Source organism: Apteryx mantelli, chromosome 3, assembly GCF_036417845.1.
Source record: "Apteryx mantelli isolate bAptMan1 chromosome 3, bAptMan1.hap1, whole genome shotgun sequence".
Lineage (NCBI taxonomy): Eukaryota > Metazoa > Chordata > Aves > Apterygiformes > Apterygidae > Apteryx > Apteryx mantelli.
In genome coordinates this window covers 25765492-25790400 of record NC_089980.1, presented here as the reverse complement: position 1 = coordinate 25790400, position 24909 = coordinate 25765492, and the positions used below count along the sequence as shown (strand labels likewise).

Genomic DNA, 24909 nt, shown 5'->3' with positions numbered 1-24909 from the left:
TTCTCAGTGTTTATATGCGTCACCAGATTAAACTTCTTCTTTCCTTTAAACTTCATTTCTGCAGTACACTGGTTTGTAATGATCCAAGAAAAATAATTAATACACTTTTTGTAGATATGATTATAAACTACAAAGTAAAATTTGCTTATGATACTGTATAGAGATTTTAAAATTTGATCTGTTTCTACTGGATTTGAATAATCCATCAGATTCAATTGATGATGATAGTTTGTTTTCAGGTTTTTAGAAAAAGGATTACTGTGATCAAAGTGAGAAATGTGTTATCAGTCCTGAACACTACTTTTTTGATCTGATGCGTCAATGAATGAAATATAAAATCTTTTGAAAATAGAATACACTTGCAAACTAGTTTTTTATTTACTTTCTGTAGCTGAATTAAGCTGAGAGATATAGTTAAATAAAAAGTGTTTTTTTTCATAATGGGCAGGGGGAAGTCATAGATAAGTTTGTTCTTTGTTGAGTTAGGTAGAAAATGGTTAGTAATGCAAAATGACTGTTTATGAATTATAACTTAGGTGGCAGTATTAGTTCATATGCATATCATATTTTTACTTAAAATTGCTATTGGCATACTTCATTAGCCTGAATAAAGATTTGATCTCAAAACTTTGATTTCATATGTAATCTTTAATGCAGAAATTATGGAATTAAGGCTAGTGAATGGTATACTTCAAGTAGTAAAAGTATTTTTGTGTATTGTGTACATAATAAATGTAAATGTTTGAAAGATTTAACTTAAACTACTTCAATATAAACATTAATATTTGGCAAATAACTTTTTTTATAGTTTGGCAAGATCTTTTGGACCATTTTAAGTTGTCAATGGTTTTAACCTTTGCTGGTCTGTTAGAACAAATCTGACGTATTGTTTTACCCACTTATGTAGAGTCTAAGAAACGTTGCAGTTACAATCCAATGTCCTAGGTTCTGTGAGTGTGAGTGCACACAGGCATCATCATAGGAAATGGGTGAAGAGAAGGAGGGAGAGAATCCAAATACAACGGCTGTGGTTTGCCAGTGATGTCCTCATGAGATAAGTAGTTTTACTCAATGAGTAAAAACTACAAGTAGGAGTCCCTGCTGTACTATACTGTTATATAAACTAATACATGTTACTGCCTTTTCTAAAGATTACAATCATCTGTCATGTGTGAAGCATAGTGAAATTGAAAGGATGAGATGGAAATGACTTGATTTATTCAGTAATTTACAAATCTGTCAAATTGTTTTCATACATGACTTCTATTGTTCATTGTCAGGACATGTATATTTAATCGTCTTTCTATATTTTTTATTCTAGGCCTAACTGCACTAAAAAAAGACAGTGGTTCTGAAACCACCTTTATGACTGCGGACAGGGTAAAAACTGTACCTGCAAAAGAAGGTAGCTATTCATTTTATTTTTTTAACATCTTGTGCAAAATTTTGGGTAGGGCAGAGGGAGTACTATTGCTGTCTTCCCTCCTTGAAAGCTCTGCATCTATGATATAAAAACAGTTGCTTGCCTGTATTCAAGTTCCAAGCACATGAGTCCATAGCATACCATTAGTTTAGTTAGGAGCAAGAGTAATTTGTGTGGACATTTGGCATGCTATATTGCCTTGGTAATAACCTCTATACAAATACATGGGCAATAATAAAGACAAGCCCCTAAAGCCGAAAGCTATCTTGTAGTAGATGTTTTTACAGAGGGTCTGCCTTCTTAGGATCATACAGAGGGTCTCACCTTCGTGTGTTTCTGAGAGAGACCTTTTGCCCTGTATCATTGCTGCACGTATTTTGATGGAGAACTATGTATGTGTTGTGTTGGAATTTCTATCCTCTCCTGCTACTTGCATGTTTGAGCTTTGTATAATAAAGTATTATGATCTAACAGCACTTAACAATCTTGGCATTGTATCATGTAAGACTCATAGTAACAAGCTCCAAATATAAAAAAAGAAATTCTAGCTTTTTTTAAACCTGCTTTTAAATATGAATCATTCTCTGTAATTATCTAGTTTCAGAATTGGATAGTGACTTCTGCTGCATCAGTTTTTGTGTGCTATACTTAAGACATAAAGGGACTTGACTTTCAGGGATGTCTTTAACATAGTGTAAAAATCAGGTCTATTTTGAGGTTTCCTCTATAAAATCATCTTGCAAGTGTTTGTAAAAGCAGTATTTTCCTGAAATAATTTCAAGTATGACTTTAAATAGTCTCTTTTTGAAGAAAAACATCTTTTTATATCCTTGGTCAGTGAACAGTTGTGAGGAGGAGACTGGGGAAGAGTGCAGGGTAAGATATTCAAGCACTGTCTTACATGACACTTCTTCAGAAGTGAACTAAAATACTTCTTGTGCAGACAGAGGTTTCTACTGCATTGTTCCTGGAGGGCACTTAAAGGCTTGGTCTTCAGGCTGCTGGTCACATAATGAAATTAATTTGCAGTGCAGTGTCTTAGTTTGATAGATACAATATGATAGACACAATTAAAAGGACTCCAAAGGCTTTGCAGGCTGTAAATGATGTGAATGTAAGCCTTATTTTGGGATTTAGTGGTTTAGATGATACTGCTGTAAGGTGAGTGCAGAACTGTTGGGAAATCCAACTTGGAAAGTAGCTATCAGTAGTTCTTTGTCAAACTGGAAGGCTATTTCAGCTCAGGGTTTTCCTGGAGTTTGTGCTGAGGCTGGTAATTTTTTGATCAACAGTTAAGACACTGGGAATGGAGAGTCTGGCCACTAAATATGCAGGTGATGCCTGGTAGATAATTGAGAGGATTAATATTAAAAAAAAAATAGCAACCTTGACAAATTGGAAGAAATTTTCTGGGGGGAAAATGATGCAGAGGAATAAGGACAACTGCACAGTTCTGTAGCAAGGCAGGAACAATCAGTTCCACAGGGAATGATGTGCTGGGTAATAGTTTTGTAGGCACGGATCTGGGCTTATTGAGTAAGGTAAAAGGTAAATGAGGTAAAAATGAGTCATCAGTGTCATCAGTGTCATACTGTTGCAAAAAGGGGAAACATATGGGAACGTATAAAAAGGAGCATCAGCCATGAGATATATGAAGTAACCTGGATGCTTTACTTGGCACAGTTGATGCCTTAGCTAAAGCTCTGTGTCTAGTTTAGGCGTTGCATTTCAGAAAAACGTGAACCAACTGGAGAGAATTCAGAGAAGACACCACAATAATTAGAGATATAAAAAACATGACTTATGAGAAAAGACTAAGGGAATTTGTCATTGTGTGGTTAAAAGGACAGAAGACTGAGGGATTAAACAGGAAGCTTTGAAATACAAGGAAAGGTATAATCTATTCTGCATGTGTAAAGAGGGTAAGGCAAGAAATTTGAGCTAAAACTGCAGTAATTTAGATTTTATATTGGGGAAAAAACATGTAACAGTATAGATAATTATGTGATGAAATACACTGCTAGGAGAGTCCTAAGATCTTCCTGATGCGAGGTTTTTAAGAACAGGTCAAACGCTCATCTGTGAGGAGTGATCAAACAATTGTTGTTTTTGCCTGATGGCAGAAGAATGGATTATATGGGACCTGCTGAGGTCCCTTCTGCTCTTCCTTCCCCTCCCGCCCAGGATTTCCCATAAATGAAGCATGTCCATGACAGGCTTCATTTTCTCTATAGCTGTACCAGTAATTTTTGTTGAGTTCATGTAAAGATGCTAGGTGGTGTGACCTCTAATGAATCTATCTAATCTGACTTCCAAATACAGAGTTCTAGTTCATGCCTGCACACACCCATGTATTTTTACGCCTTGGACTTGGAATTGAATTTTGCCTATTCAGCCACCATTCATTTAGTAGTCTGCATTTTCTTTGTTGTAACATAGCTGCAGCCAGTATCTTAATTTTAGAGTCTTCAGATTTTTGTTCTCTACCTCCAGTACCTAAGTTTTTGCTATGACCTGCAGCCTCTTTGCCATTCTTTACTTTTTTGCCAGATTGAAGGATTAAATTATATTAATATTGAACTCCTCTTATCACTAACCCAATCTCAAGGTGCTTTGCAAAAACTAATGAATTAAACCTCTCAGCATTCTGGGAAGTCTCATAAATAACACTATCTTAATTTTTCACATTGAGAAACTGAGGTAAAGTACATAACTTGTCTTCCTGCGCCTTGCCTTATTTTGGGCGAAAGGGTAGGGAAGAGAGGGAATTGAGAAGAGACTTGAAAAGGAAGGAGGAAAGCTGGGCATAAGTCTTACTGGACAGCTTAGACATCAGGGTTTGCAAATGGAGTTAAAAGTGATGTATTTCCCATTCTTATTTTGTGGGACAGATTTTAATATTAATAGTGTATGTAATGGAATATGGTAGACTTTCATCCACACAATAATTCACTCACATATTATCACCTTCCTTCCATTTCTCATCAAATTTTTAATAAGGTGGCTGCTGAAAGAGAGGTGGTAAGATCTCTTATTATTAAAACTCCCGTATTTTAACAAATATGCTTGGGACTGTTTACAAAAACTTTTATAGAATAACAGAAATAATTCTGGAAGAAGTCTCTAAAAGCCCCAAGCTATCACCTTATTCCTGAGGCAGGGTCAGGTGTACCTATGTCATTCTTGACCGATGTTTGTGTAAACTACTCCTTAAAAAACCTCCAATTTTTTGGCCCTTTACTTTGTATCCTACCCACTAGAAAGAACAGATAAGTTCCTTACAGAAGCTTTCCCTTCTGCTTAATTTGTTCTTTCCTGAATATGATCTCTGAAAGACTATTTCCATTTATGTCTTTCAGCTTTTCTTGGATCCAGCAGCTCTTCCTCTTCTACTACCTCCTTAGAAGGCAAACAGAACTATTCCAAAAAACGGAACTCAACTAGCAGCAATAAAAGGGCAGTGATTAGAGCCATTTCTGCCTCATCTAAAATTAGTGCTGGTATTGTTTGTTTTATCAAGGTGTATTTTCACAGGTGGAAGTTTACTGTTGTATTGAATACTTATGTATTCATATTGAATACTTATGTACACAAACTACTTGTGTTGTTTCAGAATTTGAGATAGTTCAAAAAAGGCACTTGCAAAGTAGTTAATCCATAAACTTAAGTTTTCTAACTTTTTAATAAGTTTTTTAGAACATCTTGAAGCAGAAAAATGTTGTTATAGTCTGTCACCATACCTTTCAACTGCAGAGAAAAGGCTGTAGTCCACAACTTACATGCTGAAGCAAAGCAATTCTTTGTCTAAGCCTAATGCGTGGCATGTTGCCACGTGTTAAAGGTGCACTATGTCAAAGGTAGATACTCTATTTGACCAGTCAGTTGGCTCCCTAACTATTAAGACCTTTTTGAATTTTAAAGATATAATTTCACTAATTTGAGATCTTGTTCTTCTCCAGCTACGAGGAAAAACCCTTGTGATGAGAGAGAAATTCAGCCTGGAGACAGAGTACTGGTGGTAGGACAGAGAACAGGCACTGTTAGATTCTATGGGACGACAAAATTTGCACCAGGTAGTTGCACACTCTTTGCCTATGTTGTAGAATCAGTATTGAATAACTTGCACGTGAGGACATGAACACTACGAGAACACCATCTTTTTCCTCACTCCCTCCAAAGAAGCTCTACTGGTTTGTGCTGAAGTTCTCTCTCTCTCCTTTGTTTCATTAACTATTTTTTTTACTTTAATGCAAAACAGCAAAGAAAAAGTAATGATTTAAAATGTGACTTTTACTTGTCCATTTATGTCGTTCAATTAGGAAAAATATTTTGATGTTAAAATTGTAGGTATTGTTACAAAGTTTTCTGAAAATCCTCAGTTTAGTCTCCAAAGTGATGTGTAGTTTATTGAGATCACATGCCTTTACTTCCTAACTTTCATCTGCAGCTTTTTTGACTCAGCTTATCTCTTGCAGTTTTGGTGCTCTACCATATCATATATCTGTCTCATTTTTATCCTGTTGGTTTCTTTAAGAGGGTAATTGAACATTTCAGTCTTAACTGATTTCAGACTGACAAACGTTTAGGTCCCAGGACAGATGAAAAGTTATGAGTATCTCAGAAACACCCCCAAACTCCTCTTTCTCATACTTCTCCTCCTTCACCCCCCATTGCTAAAAAAACACATTGTAGTGAATCCAGGTGTCTTCAAACAGAAGTGAGTTGTTCTAAATTACAGAAACTGTAATTTCTGAATACTCATTCTTTCTAACCAAATTACTTCAGTGTGTTTTCTATTCTTACCTATAATCTTATAATTGCAAGATTAATGCAAAAGCAGTTGGTAAGTACTGGTGTTGGGTAAGATGATGAGCATTTTTGCACTGAATCTAATTTAAATAAAATCTGCTTGATTGGTATGTAAGTGGCAATACCCTGTCTTGACACTTGGTGGCATCAATATTTAAAAAAAATGTTAAGTTAGAGTGCAAGATTGCAGTACAAGATATATATATATATATATATATATATATATATATATATATATATATTTCACTCTTCCCATTTCCACAATCTCGTTTTAGGCAGTCCTTGCTTAAGATACTCCTGTAATCTAATTCTACACTTACACATGATCAGCCTTTCCTTCATGTTGTTGCTTACTAAGTGAACAGTGAGAAAAGGACTGTTTTTCTATTATAGCAAGTGTAAAATCAGTAAGCTATTTGATGGTTTAAGTCTCCTCCCTTTCACCCTCAAATTAGAGAAGGAATTTTTTTTTTAGGAAAATCATGGTATTTTAAGAAGTGAGAATGGAAAGGCTGCAACTCTTCACCATTTGCAAAAACAGTAATTTATGGAAAATGTAACAGTAGCATTTTTAAGTATTGCTATTTTAAAATGCATCAAAGCTCTGGGAAGTTGCCAAAACTTTATCTCCTATTCATTTTGCTGCAATGCAGATCTTTAATTCTGAAAACAGGAAAGGGAGAACTTCTGACATACTGAACCCTTCTAATTAGTAAGTTGGCGTTCTTGAGTTTCTTGAGCTGAAAATTAGTATTACCATTATATCCACTGCCTTAGTACCAAGTGACTTGAATTAAATTTTGAATCTTTTGGGGATGGATAGCATAAGGACTACTAATGGAGTATGAAATTTAGCACCTTTACATAATTAGCTCACATTTATCACAGATTATGAATGATCAAACTTATTAACATCTTGATGCCTATTCAGTGTTCTGTATGAGATGAACGGTCGCCCAGTTCTGATTCTTACACCCTTCTCTCAATATCGTATAATCACCCTTGCAAATTGTATTCATTATTATTTGCTGGATGGAGAAAAGTGTTGATGATCTCAGATGAGGCATAAACCATGGGGTCAGAGGACTGAAGAGGGGAAACTTGAACCACCGTTACTGTTCGTTCATATTTCCTTTTTGTCAAATAGCCACTGTTACATTCAGTAACATTCCATTCAGCTTCAAGATGAACATCAAAGGTTTTAACTTTTCTGTATTAATTAAAATAACATTACTTTTAAACATTTATACATATATAAAAATGCTAATTATCTTTAGATTTATTCTGATATATAAATTTAGCACAGTTATTTTATAATATTATAAATATTATATGTTAGAAACTGTTTTCCTTGATGTGAGTGAGTGCCGACTGTCTAGGTAAAGTAAAGCCTGTATTTTATTAAAAAAAAAAACCCACCCACCCCACAATTTTACTATTTTAAATCTTGCAGGATTCTGGTGTGGCATTGAATTGGACAAACCTCATGGTAAGAATGATGGTTCAGTGGGAGGCGTTCAGTACTTCAGTTGTCTTCCTAGATATGGTATATTTGCACCACCATCTCGTGTACAGAGGTGAGCACTGGAACAGTTTTAATCTTTGCGTTGCCAAACACTTTCTTAGTACATTTCCAGTGGGAAACAAAGTTTTGCAGCACATATGGGAGTAATACCTTTCTTATGTTGCTGATGGAGGTTTATAGATCCTGTTGGTTTTAGACCGGCTTTTTGAAAACAAGAGTGTAAATTGGAAATATAGCTCCCCGTTTCTGTTGCAGCCACTTCAAGTATTTTTATTCCAGGGCCTATGTTTCTAAGAGTCTGTGTTCATTAAACTTCACATTCATGACCCAATCCTGAGGCTGTGAGCAAAATTCAACTATAAAAGAAAGTTGCCCTTGGACATGACTGGAAGTACTATTCTCATTCCTGCTTACTGCACAGAGGATCCAAAGCATCCACTGAGTTTGTTCGTAGTCCCTTTGTTAGGTTTCTGGAGGAACATCAAAAGCAGTACTGTGCTCTTTCCTCCCATATTTGTATCCAGTTACTCTACCAGACATATTCTTTCTTACCTTTCCCTGAAGTTTCTAGCTCAATGAACTGTCAGAGATCTTTGCCTCCAAATTGCACATGCTTTGTTGCTTTCTTTAGTAACTTAAATGAAATGTGTTGTTATAGGCATCTGTTTTATACCAACCTGATTGATTACAATTAAATGTTATGTCTTTTGGGGGTGGAGGGAGAAGAGAAAGAACCTCAACTTAATCTACAAAGGATTCCAGCAGTAGCTTTATTAAAAGTTAAGTTGAAATGACTTCTTCTAAACTGCTGCTGTATTATTGTTCTTCAGATTAACAGGTTCTCTGGATTCTCTCACAGAAACTTCGTTGAATAAACTAAATCACAGTTTTCCAGGTAGGAGTGTAAGACGCTTGTGATTTGGCCTATGTAGCCTACAGACCATTCTACAGCCAGAAACCACAGCACAAAAAAACCTTCTCTGAAAGTGCAGGAGGTTTTGAGAGAACCCAAATGCCAGCAAATAGTCTGGCTGTTATCTTTCTAAAAATGGACCCTGCAGTTGCTCTCTGCAGGAAGAACTGTGGAGTACCATGTTGTTATTAACTCTGTCCTTGCGGAAATAATTACATCAGAGTTAATACTGTTTTCATAAGCAAATGACACTCTCCCCATATTACAATATTGCATTCTAGTCGTAGTTTACTATAAATTGAATCTGTTCCTTAAATTAAGCCCAGACTGATGAGCGGATCAGTGCAGGGAAGGGGATCCATGTTGAACTACTAAAACTTTTCTGAGATACTTGAAGTAGATTTTTTAATTTTTCCTCCCTAAACTTTTTGTGGAAGGTGTGCTTCAAATTAACCTTGTTCTGTTTGTTTAATCTAATTTCTGTCATCTTAGAAAATCTGAACATGTTACTAACACTTATTTTCATGAGAAATTTCATCACCTAGTTTCCCAATAGGAGGGGAGGATGTGCCGCAAAGAAGTGAAAGCAGCATGAAAGAAAACATAAAGAATATGAGTTCAGATGGGGTTTTTCTATGGTGTGTGGGTTTTTTTTTTGTTTTTTTTTGAAAGTTTTACACAGTTTATTAACCTTTCCACTTACTTAGGTTTTAGACGCAGTTTAAGCACGACTTCTGCATCTTCACAAAAAGAGATAAACAGAAGAAACTCCTTTGTTAGGTGAGTGTGTGTGCTTACAAATAAAATGTATGGGTAGGCTGGCTGTTAACTTTACTGTTTCTGGCTCAGAAGAAAAGAAAATCTTTATGCTTGTATAGTGTGTAGACCTTTATATGTTCCTGTTTTTCTTCCAAAATTAAACAGAAATAGATTATTTTTCAGTGCTGTCTAGGAGCACAGTCCCTGGATTCAAGGAAGCATTAAGATTATTTTCCAGTCATTCAATCACTGTATGCATATTCTCTAAATCCTTGTGGTTTCACACAGCTGTGGGTGAAGTTCGGAAAGTCTCATTAAAGAACTTCCCTTTGTCCTCTTGATCCTGACCGAGCCTTATGCATTACAAGTTGGTTTGACTAAACTCTTTCAAGCACCCTATAAAATGTTTTGTACCACTTACTTAATTTACCAATACTATCAATTATCCTAAATATTGTGGATCCTAGCAGCAAGTGAAAGGAAATTGATTTTCCAAGTATTTTGGACTACTGTGTTTACTAGTGTATTAATGTTGTTACGTGTTTTGCCATCGACATGAGATCAAAAGCATTTTTTAAGGGATTTGAGGGGTTTTTCACACACTTCACTGAATTACATATTTGCATTGCCTTGGATGTTTTATACAGAGAAGGCTTTTTTGTTTTTTGCTTTTTTAAACTAGATCTAAGAGCTCTGTGTTAAGGCGCAGCTGGAGTAATACTGCTACAGCTAACACTGAGGGACCAGTGAAGCTGCACGAAGGCTCCCAGGTTCTTTTAACCAGCTCCAATGAAATGGGTACAATCAGGTACATTGGTCCTACAGAATTTGCACCAGGGATATGGCTTGGACTTGAACTCAGAAGTGCCAAGGGAAAGAATGATGGGTCTGTGGGGGAAAAGCGCTATTTCACCTGTAAGCTGAACCATGGGGTCTTAGTTCGACCTAGTAGAGTAACCTATCGTGGGATCAATGGGGTAAAACTTGTGGATGACATTTGCTGAGCCAAAATGTGCTAATACAATGGAAGATAAGTTTTTAAAGTACACAAGAACCTTATTTTAGAATGCCAACTTATTTTTAAATTATTGAACCAGCATTTGCATTTTACATGTGTGTATATGATTTTTTGTGTGTGTGTGTGTGTGTGTGTGTGTATATATATATACACACACACACACACACACACAAACATATACATTTTAAAAAAAAAAAGTTCAGTCACATTAAGCAGCAAAACCACTATTCCATTGCTCTTATTGAAACAGCCCTTGCCTGGGAAGGTTATTGCAAAAGCATCTTGGGTTTGAGATGCTGTGTTATTTGAATAATAAGAGAATGCAAGTATATCTAATGTTCTCTGAAGTTGCTTGTGATTCATGCAGTATTTAAACGATTTTCTTCCATGTAGTAATGAACTGATACTACTTGGTGCACTGCCTGCTTTTGACAGAGGAGGTGGCTAATACCTGACATTCATCTGTTTGCTAGGCACTTTGTCAATTTGAGTACCAGTTGCTAGCAATAAGCGAGCACAAGAAAGGCTTTTTTTCCAAGCGGTTGTGAAGTGCTTCCACACTTTATCATTCATATCCCTCCTCTTTTCCCCCCCTCCCATTCTCCCCTCTAGAAGACAAAAGGGCTGATAAATAAAAGTATTTATTATTTGCGGCTATCCTAGTGAACAGCAGCAATTAAATAAAAAGCCTTTAAAAAGCACAAATATACTTCATGTCAGGCTGTATAGTAAAAAGCACTTTTTGTTGTAGGCATTTGTAGAAAGCGCTATGTACTAGAAGCACTCTTCAAAATAATGCACTTTGCACTCTCCTGGAGAGTTTTCCCTCATTTTAAAAGATATGTTTGTTGGTGTGGTGCAGGATATGAGTATCACAGTTTTTAATGCAAATAATCCCAGAGTGGAACTATACATAATAGCTGCATCATAAATATTAAGTCTGTATAAATACAGCATGGTTCTTCCTGCCAGTGGTATGGGTTATATGCAGGGTTTTCAAGCAAGCTATTAACATTTGATTAGTTTGTGATACATGTTTCTTTTTGTTTCCTTTAGAGGAGTTTCCTGTGTAAATTTCCTGTAAGAGTCTTATGTTAAATTCAGGATAGTTTTAGATACAGCATTATAACACATTGTGATGATGTGACATTATTTGCATCTCAGCCTTTTAAAACGACTAGTATTTTGCCCACACTTTAAGCATATAATGTATTTTAATCACTCAGCATATGTAAACAGTATCTTATTGAAGGTTATCAGGGTGTTTTTATGTTCCAGAACAGTCATTTTATTCTTGAATGATCTGCTTGCTTTTACCTACTTGAAAGAAGTAAGTGACACTTTAAATAATTACATCATAATATCCTATTTTTAGACAGAATTCTGCTGTTACGTTATTTTAAATATTACTGTAGCTATTTTTCCTGAGCTGTATTTAAGATAGACTGTATTCTAATTTATGGGAGTTTTTAATTGAATATAAAAGCTGTAAATTTTGAATGTAAAGAAAATAATGCTTTATATTTGAAAATGCAGATATTCAGTGATGTACTGAATTTTACTTTGTCCAAAATCTGTTTCTTGCTGTTATTAGTAAAATCAAACTCTGGTGAACAGTATGTCAAAGAGTATTTATATTAGGTCATTATAGAATGTACATCCTCACTCTCATTTTTATTCTTACTTACAAATTATGTAAATAGGGTAGAGTGTGAAACAGCAGCTGTAATATATAAATCAGAAGTTTTTAATATCTTTAGGTGTATGGTGCAGAATTGCCAGCTGTCAAACAAAGTGTAAAACATATTTCTCTGGTTTATCCCAACCTCACCCTCCTGTCTGGGTATTAAACTAAACTAGAATTATTAGAAACACTCATTTTTTTTCTATTTCATGAGATGGAATGAATATAACTGCTTTTCCTGAGGAGCAGCTGGAGTTCTTCAGGAGGTGCTTGGGGAAATAAGTGTGAGTAAGGCAGCAAGCTGAGATACATTGTTATAATCACAGCACTTATGATGTGCGGCGTGTCTTGCACAGATGAAGAACATGTAGGGGACCAGCATCTTTCCAAGAATTTTCCAAGCCACTGGTAACTCTTCTTCTCCAAGCCTGTGTCCGCCTGCACTTTCTACAGTAGGAGGCTGCGTAGCTGTGCCCAGTTCAGCTGGAAGTGGGGTCTCAGGGGCCTGGGCTAGCCATGACTGCAGGACTTTGAATCCTGCCTTTATGGAAGGATAGAGGAAAGAGCACAGATACTACCTGAGCTTTGGTGTAGTGCGCTTTGCCCTTCAATTTCAGCTTCAGCTAGCTGCCGACAGCTCCTGAAAGCTCTGGCTATCATCAGGGTATAGCGCTGTAGCTGTTATGTGGGACTGTTATCAGTACAGAGTTGTTCTGGTAGCACTGAGAATCTTCTGTGGGGAAATGGGAAGCCCTGTGACTATATGCAGCCTGAAAGAGAAATAAATCAGTCTCCCACTTCCAAGGAGGATTACTGATGGATAGCTTCAAGTTGGTGATGTGAGAAGATGTGTGCTTCCTTAAATCCAAGGTAAGTTGCCATAATCCTTTTCCCCAACTCTTGCTGTAGACACTTCGTGTCATAAAATTCTGAAAAATAACTGGCACTGAAGTTTGGAATTAGGTGCTGTGCTGAATGGGGTAGCAAAACCAGCTGTGCTGAGGTCTGTAGGATCACAGCCCTAGACCTGTTAAAAGACAGACATATCTCCAAAGGTCTCCAAAGTCCCCATGAAATATAGAAGTAAAATATTATTTATTTAATAAATAAATAAACAAATGGTCCCCAGCAGTTCTGTGCTGCTTGTGCAGACTCGGAGGCTTTACCTTTTTCTGCAGCACATCTCTGGGGCCTGGTTTCAGGAGAGGTAGTTCTTCAGTGCTCTCAGCACTGAAGCGTTTCAACTTTGTTGGAAACTGGCTGGAAATGTGAGGGCACAGGTGTGACAGGAGGAGGAATGCTTCCTTGAAGAGTCCCAGGATGGAGAATTTATTTCTAGTGAGTTCTGTCTGGTTGGATTCAGTGATAGTTCTGCAGATGTTGAGTTATGTTTTCCTGGGCAGGGTGCCTGGGCCTTCAAATGTTGGCATCCAGCAAGATCTAAGGCTCAGGGAGCCAAGACCAGCACTATGGGTTTGCAAAAGAGAACACAGTGTCTCTGACAAGCTAGCTCTGCTACCTGAGGGTTGCATACGTGGCAAGTCCAGCATTTATGGCATGGTTTATAGAGAAATCAAATTTTGAAGAACCCATCAGCTGAAAACTGAGACCAATGTCCATGAAAGCCACATAGCAAAGTTCCAGCTTGCATCTGTTTTCCTGCCTTGCTGCAGGCACACAACTCTGGAAAAAACAGAAATTTTGAAAAATGCTAGCCAACAGTAGCTCCAAACCAATATATGGTGGTTGCTCAGTGACTAGCTGGAATCACAGCAGACCACAGGAGAGCTCCTTTTTCAGTTAAGATGACAGGGAGGAACTGAAGCGTGGGAGGACAGAGGGAGAGGTGGTTGCTTGATGCCCACACCAGGGACACTGATCAGGAAAAAAAAAGTCTCATTAACTAACTAAAGCACATTAATAAGCCTGCAGTGGAACAAGCATGTGGACGAGCAAGTGAAGGAGAACACGGTTTATAAATAAATCTGTCCTAATTTGAAGGACCATTTCTTGAGAAAGCAGCACCATAAGGCATAAGACTGGTGCAAGGCCGGGGGTGGGGGGAGCATTTCAAGGCAGGAGCTAGCTCTTCCTATGTTTGTCACAGGACTTAATCATGGCACTCTACTGTTTTAAATACAGCTTATAATTAGACCTGCCCAAAGTCAATGTTCAGGCGCAAATTAAAATGCTGTCCTAGAATATATACACTTACTTAGGAATGAAAACACCCAAATACTCTCTTGAACCATGTATTTTGTTCTCTCATACTGTTCAGTTTCGTTTAGGTGAAAGCCAGCCTTGGTGGTTTCTAATAGAAAGCAAAGTCACCCGTCTCCTCTCTGAGACACAAACTTGGAGGTACTACATTTGCAAAGTAAACAAGTCTTAAACTAGCTACTGCTAGCCAGGAATACGGCTGTCTCAGTTTATTACCACAGCTACTCCTTTGTATAGAGGTGTACCCTGGTACTTTTTTTTAACTTTAACAAGTAAAAATTCACACCCAGGCCTCCCTCTGCTATTACATTCTAGAGAAGGGAACTGACGTTGTACAATCATTGCAGAGATTTCAATGAAAACTCAACACAGGCAAAGCCAGTAACAGTCATTTTATTTGTCTTCATGCCTTTTGGTTCACTACACTTGTTTACAATACAAATACACTATTCAATACAAAATACTCAATGACCATATATTAATATTTTTTTTCATAGTATCCCTGAAGTGCACAGGCCCTTCCTTTATAGACAATGTTGCATAAGCTGCTGTATATGAGACAGACATTCCTAATGAAGCTTTGTTACAGAAAGAAGCCAGATGCAGACAAGTTAGACATTTCCCTCTGATGGGTTTAAGTTTGGGGCAATTTGTGATGTCTTTGCAGCTGTGAAAGGCTGTATTCTATGCTATTCCTATGTCAAGGTTGTTGTTGCCAAGCTGCTAGGCTCAGTAACAGGAGCAGACATGCAAAGTTCAATCCTTCATAGCCTATTTCAGACCTCTTGTATCATGCTCTGTATAAACGACTGTGTCCACTGCTGCAGCTGCTCTCACACTGGGCCTGCCTCCTTTCACCACGCAGCGGGGAGGGATGCCAGCGGGCCAGTGATACCACGCCACAGGGAAAGACTTGGCCCAGTGACTGCTGCCCTCCAGCTTTTAACCTGTGCCTGTCCCTCCACCCTCTCCACCGCAGAGCCCCCTCCAGCCCCTGTTCCTTCCCGCACTCCAGGAGGAAGCAGACTAACCCAAACTTCTTGCCTCGCTTCATACCTCCAGGGCACATGATGGAGAAATAAGGTTCAGTAGCAAAAAGGAAGACAACAAACGGACAGCTGGAAAGGTAGATAAACAGGCATCCCAGCCTATTTTACCTTCAGCAGCTTACAAATCAGCATAGAATCAGAAAAACCTACATCTATAAGAAACAGGTAACATCCACATGGAAATAAGCCATTTTCAGAGTCTGAGCGTGGTAGCACAAGATTTTCCCGTTCGTGCTTTTCATACTGTAGATCGTACAGCTTCCTGCTTTACCACTCTAGTGTGAAGAAGGATACAGAAGAACATAATGTAAATATTGCCAATGATATAGATTAACAGTCTTTAAGCAAGTTCCCTATGTCAGACATTTGCTTTCAATCTTAATAAATTATACTAAGATTATTTTTAAAAATAAGCTCTAGACAAAAATTGGTATGAAGGCTAAAGTAACTTCAGTTTTCCTTCCTACAGCCTCCCAGGAGCTATCCCTGTAAGCCCAGTGTGGAGGGGTTTAATAAGGGGATTCAGGATTCACATACATGCAGGGAGCTTTGGTCTGGTGAGGTCATGGTGACGTAAGCTCCTTCTGGTCACTGGAGCAGGCAGAACTTAACAGGTGCATCTTTCCAGACACAGAAATGAAAAATTCCTAGTTCATGCCTAGACAAAAATGTTCTTGCTACTGGTATATATCTAAAGGAAATTTGATAGAATGAACCCAGTATAAATGGGAGCACAGTAAGACACATGAACATTTAATGCATTCAGATATTACAACAGAAATCCTAAAACAAATTCTCTAAGTACCTTCTTTGTTGTATAGTATTTAAGTCACACTCAGTGTAAGACAGTCTCATTACTAACAACTATGGGGCACAAATTACTCAGCTCTTTACACACACACACAGAGTCTATCACCGCTAAAATGTAATCTGTTAACTTTACCCCAGCTCACAAATGATTTTTGATAGAGATAAGAAACTTTCCACAAACCAAATTTCTATTGTTTCCCTCTGCACTGCATGTCACTTTGCCTGTCCTTGGGAAGGACTTTCATAGGCTTCTTTCCGACCTCTCTGAACAGACTCCTGCTAATAATTCTGCAACCCAGAGCAGTGGTAACTGCAGCCCTCACATGGCTACTGGCAAATGAAGTGGGACTGTTACATGGTTCCTTTCAGCCCTTCAGAGGTGGAATAGTAATCAATAGTGCTGGCCTGTCAAGTGTTATTTTTGTGATAGAGGAAACAGGCATCATTAGGGAAAGTTTTCTTCACACTGTCCCACTGATGTGCTCTTACAGCACTGTGGAAAATAAATGAACAAAATGCTGTATTGACACTGAAATCTTGGAAACACTTGGCAACAGGGCATACATTCACTTGCTTAAGGTTAAGCAATGCAGTCGCAGAAGAACATGACACTTGCTTTGATGAAGTCTGCACAGAAGTAGCAGAGCACCATTTGGTCCAGGCAGTTCACGGAAATCATTTGTCATTCATTTATGGTACTGTTCCTTTTCTAAAAAAACAGGACATTCAAATGCTCCAAACCTTGTTTCTGAACTGCAAGATTTGATCAGCATTGGTATTTACAAAATGTTTTTCACAAACTGTGGAGCTAGGCGTGGACAACCCACAGGTACTGAACTAAATGCTTGTTGTGGAAGCACTTACAGATGTTATGCTCTTTTTTTAAAATTAAAACTAAGCCAAAATGAGATTTCTGAATTCCTTTGAATTCCAGACATTAAAATGGACATTGTGATGAAAACATTTTACGTTGTAGACACTGGAAGGAAAGCTTCCTTAAAACCAACCGCTATTGCAGGAACTGCAATAATCGCTTTATGCACAGTAACCAGCACAGACTGGAGAATATCAGTAGTAATTTATCATTTCCCCTGACTGGAACATCATCTTCATATATATGTAAGAAGCAGTAATGTGTTTAGCTCCTTCATTATTTACTGCTCACATTTTATGAGAATAACATATTTCAGTTGAACTTCTATGATAAAATAACTGCACAGCACAAACAGCAGAGTAATCATGCTATCACCATGGATGGAGAAAGGAAGCCTTCCTTTCTTCCCTTCATCCCCCACAAATATACCATCATCTTCTGTTGCTTGTGCTTTTAGATCCTCTTTAGAAATGCCACTTCTAATATCCTAACTGGGCAAATTATTTGTATTTGTGCACAGAGCTGCTGCCCAGATCTAATTAATACCATCAACTAGACAAAGCTCATTAATATTGCAGTTTTTTGTTCTTGTGTATTCTTTAAAAACACCCCTCTGGATCAGATTCTGTCCTCAAAGAACACCTAAGAGGCAGGGCAGCAAAAGCCCTGAGGTGGGCTCCTACTCAAAGATGAGCTAAGGAAAACAAAGTGCAGTTGCTGATACAAATGCTTTTGAAAACAAACTAAAATATTTCAATGAAAATTGCAATTATATGTAAATAATATTGTGGCATAAGGAAATGCTCCTATAGTACTTACTTGCTAAATGAATCTTCTTTCCTGAGCCACTAGAAGATTACCTCATTGAGTTTATTGTGCTAGGAAGAGTGGACACTGTGACACTAACACAATCCTAAGCTAGACAGAATCCCTCCCCAGTGGCTCTTTCATGAAGATGACTGCAAACCTAATAACCTCACAGATCACAAATATTCTTTTAGTTCAAGCTAAAGAAGTCTGCGTACAGCAGCAGAACACCTGCATTGTAACCCCAGTTACGGCCACTGAGTCCGTGCAGCAGGGCTGTGCACTGGATCACTGGCAGATGAACAGGAAATTCCAGGCAGCTCCTGAATCAAGCTAGTTAACACAAGAGCATAAGCCCCATTAACCAAAGGGACATGCAATTTTGGCATTACTCTGAAAGTTTTTAGTGCTGCATATTAGACATATGGGAAAGGCAGGTTATGAGCAAAAACTATCCTCCCTCCTCCCCCCCAATAATTTTTTTTTTAGAGTGGTGGCCCAAACCAAGCCTTCTGATTTAAATCTGCCTAATCTCAAAGGCTAGCAGGATGTAAACAATGTTGGAGACAGGAAGCTTACCTCAATATCTGGATCCAGGGCCACATTCAGAATCACTTCACTGAAATGAAGAGTCCTGGACTGATCTTCATATTCCTTTGCTGATGCTCTAGCAGACCCATTCTATGGAAATAGGCACCCCTTTTTTCAGACAGCATTAATGCTAAAACAGCTCCTTGTAACCCTACATTGAAGTTACTAATGCATATCTTTACACAGGAATTATTTCCTACATCTATGTTTTGACAATACACTTACTGGAATATTTTTCATGCACAATGTGTACAAAATGAGTCAATGCAGTGCTTTTCTTTAAACCACTATCATACACATATTTTGTTAAAGAAACTAGGGCTATAAACCCCGCAAATACAGACAGTATCTGGCATCCTGATTGTGGCACAATGTCATTTTCTGCCTTAATGTTGTTCTTGTTGGTACAGGGCATATCAATGGCTATTTTACACCTCTGAGCTATGCAGGTGGGCTGTCCATTTTCAGGGCATTGTGAACGCTTCTCTCATGACCATGGTCCTTTAAAATTCTACTTTGGTTCCACACTTAACAATCACAAGTTCCTGTTGAAAGACATTCCTACTTTTGTAGGCCAGAAGGAATTTTAAAGGGCTCTACACAGTTTCAGTGCTGGACACAGCGGGGAAAAAAAAAAAGAAAAAAGACAAAACCCCAAAACAAAAACTCAAATCAGAATGCCTCATAGCATCCATACCAATCCTTTATGCTTCCTGTCCAGTCTCTCTTTCAAGTGATGCAGTATGAGCAGCATCTTTCTACTGCCCTGCCAATGACACCAAAACCACTGTGCATTCAAGGACTTTCGAAGACTAGAATAGCTGGAACACAAGCTGGGAATGTGCTATTGTGTCTCCATTCAAAGTTGGATCCTTTTTTGGTTTGGATGAATGATGCTTTCCCTAAACCCACTACAAAGCTCTGCCACTTGCAGGAGATTTCCAAGTGTTCCACAGCAACCATTAGTTTGGCATGGAAAACCCCAGACATGAAACACTCAAGGCAGTGAGTGGCTTTACACTTAAGCAGAGAACGCACAATTGAGAAAAGCTCACAGGAAGGGCATGACAACAACCATGCGTATGAGTTGATGCAACAGGAAGCTGGGCCTTGCAGTTAACGTGTTTCCTGTATCCTCCCTCCCCCGTTGTTTCTTTTTCTTTCTTTTTTTTTTGTATTGGGGCTCTGGTGATTTGAAGCCTCTTGGGTTACTTGAAATTACAGCTTCAAGGGTGGCACTTTGGAGCAAGTTGGCACATAATGGAAGGTACCACTGTCAGATCCCTTGCTCACGGTGTATTGGTAACAGGACATCTCTTCAAGGCTCAGGGGCCACATGGGTAAAAGTCAAGAGGGTAGAGGGCTCTCAAGGCCCCTGGTGGGTTACGTGGTTCTTGTTTCTGAGGATGGGATCCTCATAACTGCTAGCGCAAGGTGGTGTGGAGGCTTCCAAGGGTAAGCCCTGCTGTTGGTATCCATAGTTGACATTCCCACAAGGGAAGTGGCGAAGCCTAAAGAGAGGCACTTCTTTAACACTTGCTGTTAGGGAAGATGGCTCTAATAGCAGGGAGGAGCCTGGTAGCCTGCCAGTCACAATGTTGGGCCCTACAGTACAGTTTCCTTCGTGCCCCAAATTCTCCCTCTCAGACATCTCTTTCTCCAGCACAGAATTGTTTTTGCTGGCCTGCTTCTCTGCAAACCAGGAACCGTATGTCGGATTCCAGAGGTTGGTGGGCTTGTTTCTGGAGCCTCGGCCTTTGTGCAGCTCAGAAGGGGGATTGGACTGGGTGTAGGCCATGTTGATATGTCCCCCTGCCGAGGCTGACTGCACCTTCCCAGGGACTGATGGCTCCAACACTCCTGCTTTCCCTAGAGCTTTTCCAGTAGTGATGGCTGATGGCAGTGGGGGTGGAGATGGCAGAGCTCGTTTGTCATCCTTTTTGTCTTGGTGTGCGGAGACCAAGAGAGGAGGAATCCCTTCCGGATCTTCTGGGCGCATCGCTACCTTCTCCTCCTCCTCAATTGATGGGCCATATTCTACTGGCAAAGCAGTGTTGATGACATCCGGATCCTGCAGGAGAAAACAATGAGAATTTTTCAGTCTGCTACCACCCTGTATGGTCAGACTCAGTTATAAATCCAAGACAACTGACAGCTGTCATTGTATGATCACAGTGTGTCTTTCCCATCATGGGGCCCACATTTCATGTGTAGGGGATGCTGACAAAATGCAGTTAGCTGAGATGCAATGGGGCACCCTTAAAATTGAACTCTTAAAAAAAAACAAACAAAAAATCCACAACCAAACACCAACACAAAACCCACCACAGAACAGCAGAGAGTACAAGAATAATGAAAAAGATTTTTTATGTCCAGCTGAATTTCCTATGGAAATGTTGTTTTGGAATCGTTATCATCTTGAACTTCATAACATTTTCAAACACTGAGGCAGTTACAGCCATGAAAGTATTGCCTACACAGAACAAGGGAGAAACGGGAATGCAGACAGAAGGCAATACTGTCAAGAGTAGACCCCTAGAAGCCTGAGCCCATAGAGATGGGTTTTGAGCTATTTAAGCAGTTTTGAAAATTAAATTGAGAGAAATGTGGTGATCTGGACAACCTTTAACTATTGCTAGATGCCACAGATAACAGAAAATGTCTTCCATCCAAGGATCCAAACACACATGAAAAAGATCAAGCCTCCCAAACAGTGAAGTAGACCAGTAATGCCCCCATTACTTACAGATGGAAAAGCATGCTGACTGAGGAAAATAACTGTGTGAGGCTGCACAAGAAATCTGTGCTGACTCAGGCAGCAGAACATTTTCCAAACTATACCATTCTTTGTAAGCTAAAAATGGTGGTAAAAATCAGATCTAGGCCTGGAAAGCCACCCACATCCTCTTCCTGCTGTCTAGCCTTGTAATCCCCACTCTTTGGCACTTCTCTCTGCACCTGCTTCTCCAGAGCAGTCAGACTCTGGAAATCCCCCACAGCTGCAGAGGCCACCTGGATAAGGTGTTCTGAGTCAGGACCATTTCTGCTCAGTGCTCACCATGTCCCAAGGGTTACAAGGAGACAGAGCAGCTGACGTGAAGCACAAGTGCATACGGATGCTGGTCTGTCTTAGGTCTTCAGCTTGGTAGAAATCTGTGTCTTTATAAGCAGAAGCAGAGCCACAGATTTGCCATTCCTCTGTACAGCTGGGTAAGTGTGTGCTCTTTTGCTTTTAGGCAGTGAAAGACAGTAGGATCAACCACCTGATGTGGTGAATGTCCCATCAGCTGGTTCCAGGCTAATGCTAGTGTCTCTGAACTGCAGTAATGCAGTGCTGCCTTCTCCTCATTTTACATTCTGGCTCGCCTAGACTGCTCCTCTCCACCCCTCTCACGGTAGATGAATGAAGACTGATACCTGAGTGCAGTACTCAATCCTCTCTAGGATTATGGCAAAGTTTGGCCTGTCTTCAGGCTGGTGCTGCCAACACTGGGTCATAATTCGGTAACTGAAAGAGCAAAACAACAGAAGCTCATAAATGGCAGATCCTGTTGGTACGTAACAGCTAGTCACTGCAGCCTGGAAACTGTGAGCACACATTACCAGTCCAACTTCTAATAAGGGTGGTCAGCATTCCCCTGAGTCAGACAACTAATGTATAGGTAACCCTTAAAATGCGACCACCAGTGGGGTGATATCTATGACACATCAGAGAAATAACCCATCCACCTGAGCTCCCTCGGAGAACTCACTAGAGGTAGGTTGCAGTTTCACATTTAACCTGAGATGCAGAAATATTGCACAATCTTTAACCAAACAAGCACTGACCAGTACTCTTCAAAGGGGTTCTCTAAAGCAGGAGTCTCTACCAGTTAGAGAAGTCATTGGCAAGTTCAAAAAGGTAGGTCAGCCAAGATAAGATCAATCTCAAAAGTCATTAACTTTTGACTAGAGAACAGTATTCAAAACAGACACTCATTTGCATTAATACATCAAAGTTACAATTTCATACACAGGGCCAGGGCAGTTTTTAGGTGGATCCATTCTTCCTCCATTGGTTACGAACTCCAGAACCTCCTGGTTACTTTTGCTAGGGTAGGGCATATATCCCAAAGAGAATATCTCCCACAGCAATACACCAAAGGACCTGAATACAGAAGAGAAGGAAAACAAAATTAAGGATACAGAAATAATCATCATCATTCAGGGGATATGCCCTTAGATGTAGTATTGTCAGTATTGCTCTTTGCAGTCTGTACTCAGTTGACTTGTGGAATTCACTGTTGCAGGACTGAGATGTGAACAAGCTGTTTAATTTTAAAGGTTGGCTCTGAATCATTTCATCAATGCTAACAATTGACTGATAAATGAGTTAAGTCTATGATACAGGTAGGTAAACCTGATTGCTTTGCCCTTGTACTCAGCCCTGTTCAGCTAGATACAAGAAGTGTGAAGCAGACTATGTTCTGAGGCATCAGCCACTGCTGGGGGCTGGACTGAGGGGAGCAGTGGCCTGAACACGTATGACAAACCTTTCCTCTTGAATAAGCAGCTGTGCTTAAAATAATAATGTTAGCGAATCCCCACTGCTCACTCTGAGCATCCTTCCTGTATCTCAGAGAGTATAATAAAAACATTCCCTAGCTTACACCACAATCCTGGGCCTGTGCGGTGTGGTAGCCAGTGCCCTGGGATAATGGCTGAGCAGGGCCCCTTCCAAAGTATTCATTTGGCCAGATGCTTGGAAATCACGATCGTGTTGATTAAAACTGCAGCAGAGCTATGAGCAGCATCAGGCAACTCATCCTCTTGGTGCTGACAGACAGGCAGCAGCTCAGCTGTATCAGAGAGCTTGTCTCAACCCCTGTGCTGGGACTCACTCAGGAACTCCATCCTGACCACGCAGCTCCCTTCCCCTCTGCACACCTCCTGAGGTCTTGGCCCTGCTTTGCTGTTCATTTCCTCCCAAATCACAGTCACTTTGGCTCCTGCACCGTGGCTTCCTCTCAGCACTACAGCAAACTAGGTGAGGCCAGGCTGCGATACAAACAGTACAAGCAGCGGCAACAGAGACCTGCTTCTTGGGGTTGAGCCCTCACTATTTCCAGTCCACGAGCTCACACAATTTTCCTCTCCCCTCCTCTGGCCACCAGAAACTCGGAGTTTACAGAGCTTACAGTGGTGCTGCAGGCCAAGAGAAAGATGAAAGCCACAATGTATTATACCTTTTCCCCCAACTGCAGGCATGGATGGATCCTGCCCGCAGTCTCCTGTTAACACTGTGCTGCTTTCACTAGTGTGGAACTGGCACTTTCCTCCCAGGAGTAAACAAGGCAGCACCTAAATCTGCCTCTGCCTCTGTTCCCTGCCTGCTCACTTCCCCAATAGCACCTGCCTTTGCACACGTCTGATCTTTCTCTTCCCTTGTCTCCTCCAAGGTTACTGGCTCTGAAAGCCCTTGCTTCTCTTTCTAGTAAGGGGGAAATGAACACGAACATGTTTTTTTTCAAAATATTTGGACTTTAAAAAACAGGTTAAAATACACACACACACACACACACACACACACAGAGAGAGAGAGAGAGAGAGAGAAAAGCAGCACACCATGTGTCTGTTTTTGATGTAAATATCCCCTCCATGAAAGCCTCAGGAGGCATCCATTTGACGGGCAACATTGCACACCCACCCTTCCGATAATAGCTGGCTCTGCAGAGAACAAACAAAATGAAGAATCAGCCAAGAATTCAGAAAATGTCATTAATCAGTGTTTTTGTAATTAAAACCATTAAATTTATCAGCCTGAGGAGGGGCTAATTTAGGCAAAACAGTGTGGCAGAGAAAACGCTGAAGAGACCTATTTCTTCTCATAACGGTAGAAACTGGAGGACCACTAGCAGAAACTGGCAGATCATGTAAGGATGCTCTGTAATCTCCCCCAGTTCAGACCTGATCCAGTTAACTTGGGTTATCCTCTGTGCATACCCCCAGTGAATTGCTCACACAGTACGTTGCTGCTGGCAAAGCCCTCCTCTCCCAAAAGTGCTTTACTGCCACAGCAAGATCTCCACCTCATCTCACAGTGGTCACATTAAGCATCCCCACCAAAAATAAACAGCCTGTCCCAAAACGTACCAATCCAAAGCACTGCAAGTGAAATCCACAACCCTTAGCAAAAGCCAGGGACTGGATGAGGAGGACACTTGGCTCTTATAGCCAGGGGCAGGAGTTACAAACATCATCTCCCACGCTCCTGAGGCAGTAAGTACATCAGTCTCTTTGTCACTTTCATTTAAAATAAAACCTACAAGCCCCAAACCCTATGCTGATAGCTGCAGGAGGTTATTCAAGCAAGCAGGTACCACTGTTCATGACTACACAGTCTGAGTATCCAACAAAGGGTTTTCCTGGACATAAAAACATGTGCAAA

At 39.7% G+C, this 24909-nt stretch overlaps 2 protein-coding genes across 3 annotated transcripts in view; one reads left to right on the top strand and one right to left on the bottom strand.

Annotated features, from left to right (window-relative positions):
* Positions 1-12298, top strand: part of CLIP4 (CAP-Gly domain containing linker protein family member 4) — a 33941-nt gene extending 21643 nt beyond the window's left edge. For both annotated transcript variants that reach the window (XM_067292966.1, XM_013949921.2), the window contains 7 exons: positions 1322-1405; positions 4783-4923; positions 5383-5496; positions 7686-7809; positions 8588-8652; positions 9378-9450; positions 10112-12298. In XM_067292966.1, coding sequence (XP_067149067.1) covers positions 1322-1405; positions 4783-4923; positions 5383-5496; positions 7686-7809; positions 8588-8652; positions 9378-9450; positions 10112-10433 — 923 coding nt within the window. In that variant the 3' untranslated portion in view covers positions 10434-12298. The remainder of the gene's footprint in view (positions 1-1321; positions 1406-4782; positions 4924-5382; positions 5497-7685; positions 7810-8587; positions 8653-9377; positions 9451-10111) is intronic.
* A 2436-nt stretch (positions 12299-14734) lies between these two features.
* The window catches only part of ALK (ALK receptor tyrosine kinase), a 325887-nt gene continuing 315712 nt past the window's right edge, over positions 14735-24909 (bottom strand). Inside the window, exons 26-30 of the mRNA XM_067292965.1 lie at positions 24087-24188; positions 22495-22629; positions 21900-21990; positions 18471-20553; positions 14735-15675 (exon numbers count right to left, since the gene is read on the bottom strand). Of these exons, the coding sequence (XP_067149066.1) occupies positions 19849-20553; positions 21900-21990; positions 22495-22629; positions 24087-24188 (1033 nt within the window). The 3' untranslated portion in view covers positions 14735-15675; positions 18471-19848. The remainder of the gene's footprint in view (positions 15676-18470; positions 20554-21899; positions 21991-22494; positions 22630-24086; positions 24189-24909) is intronic.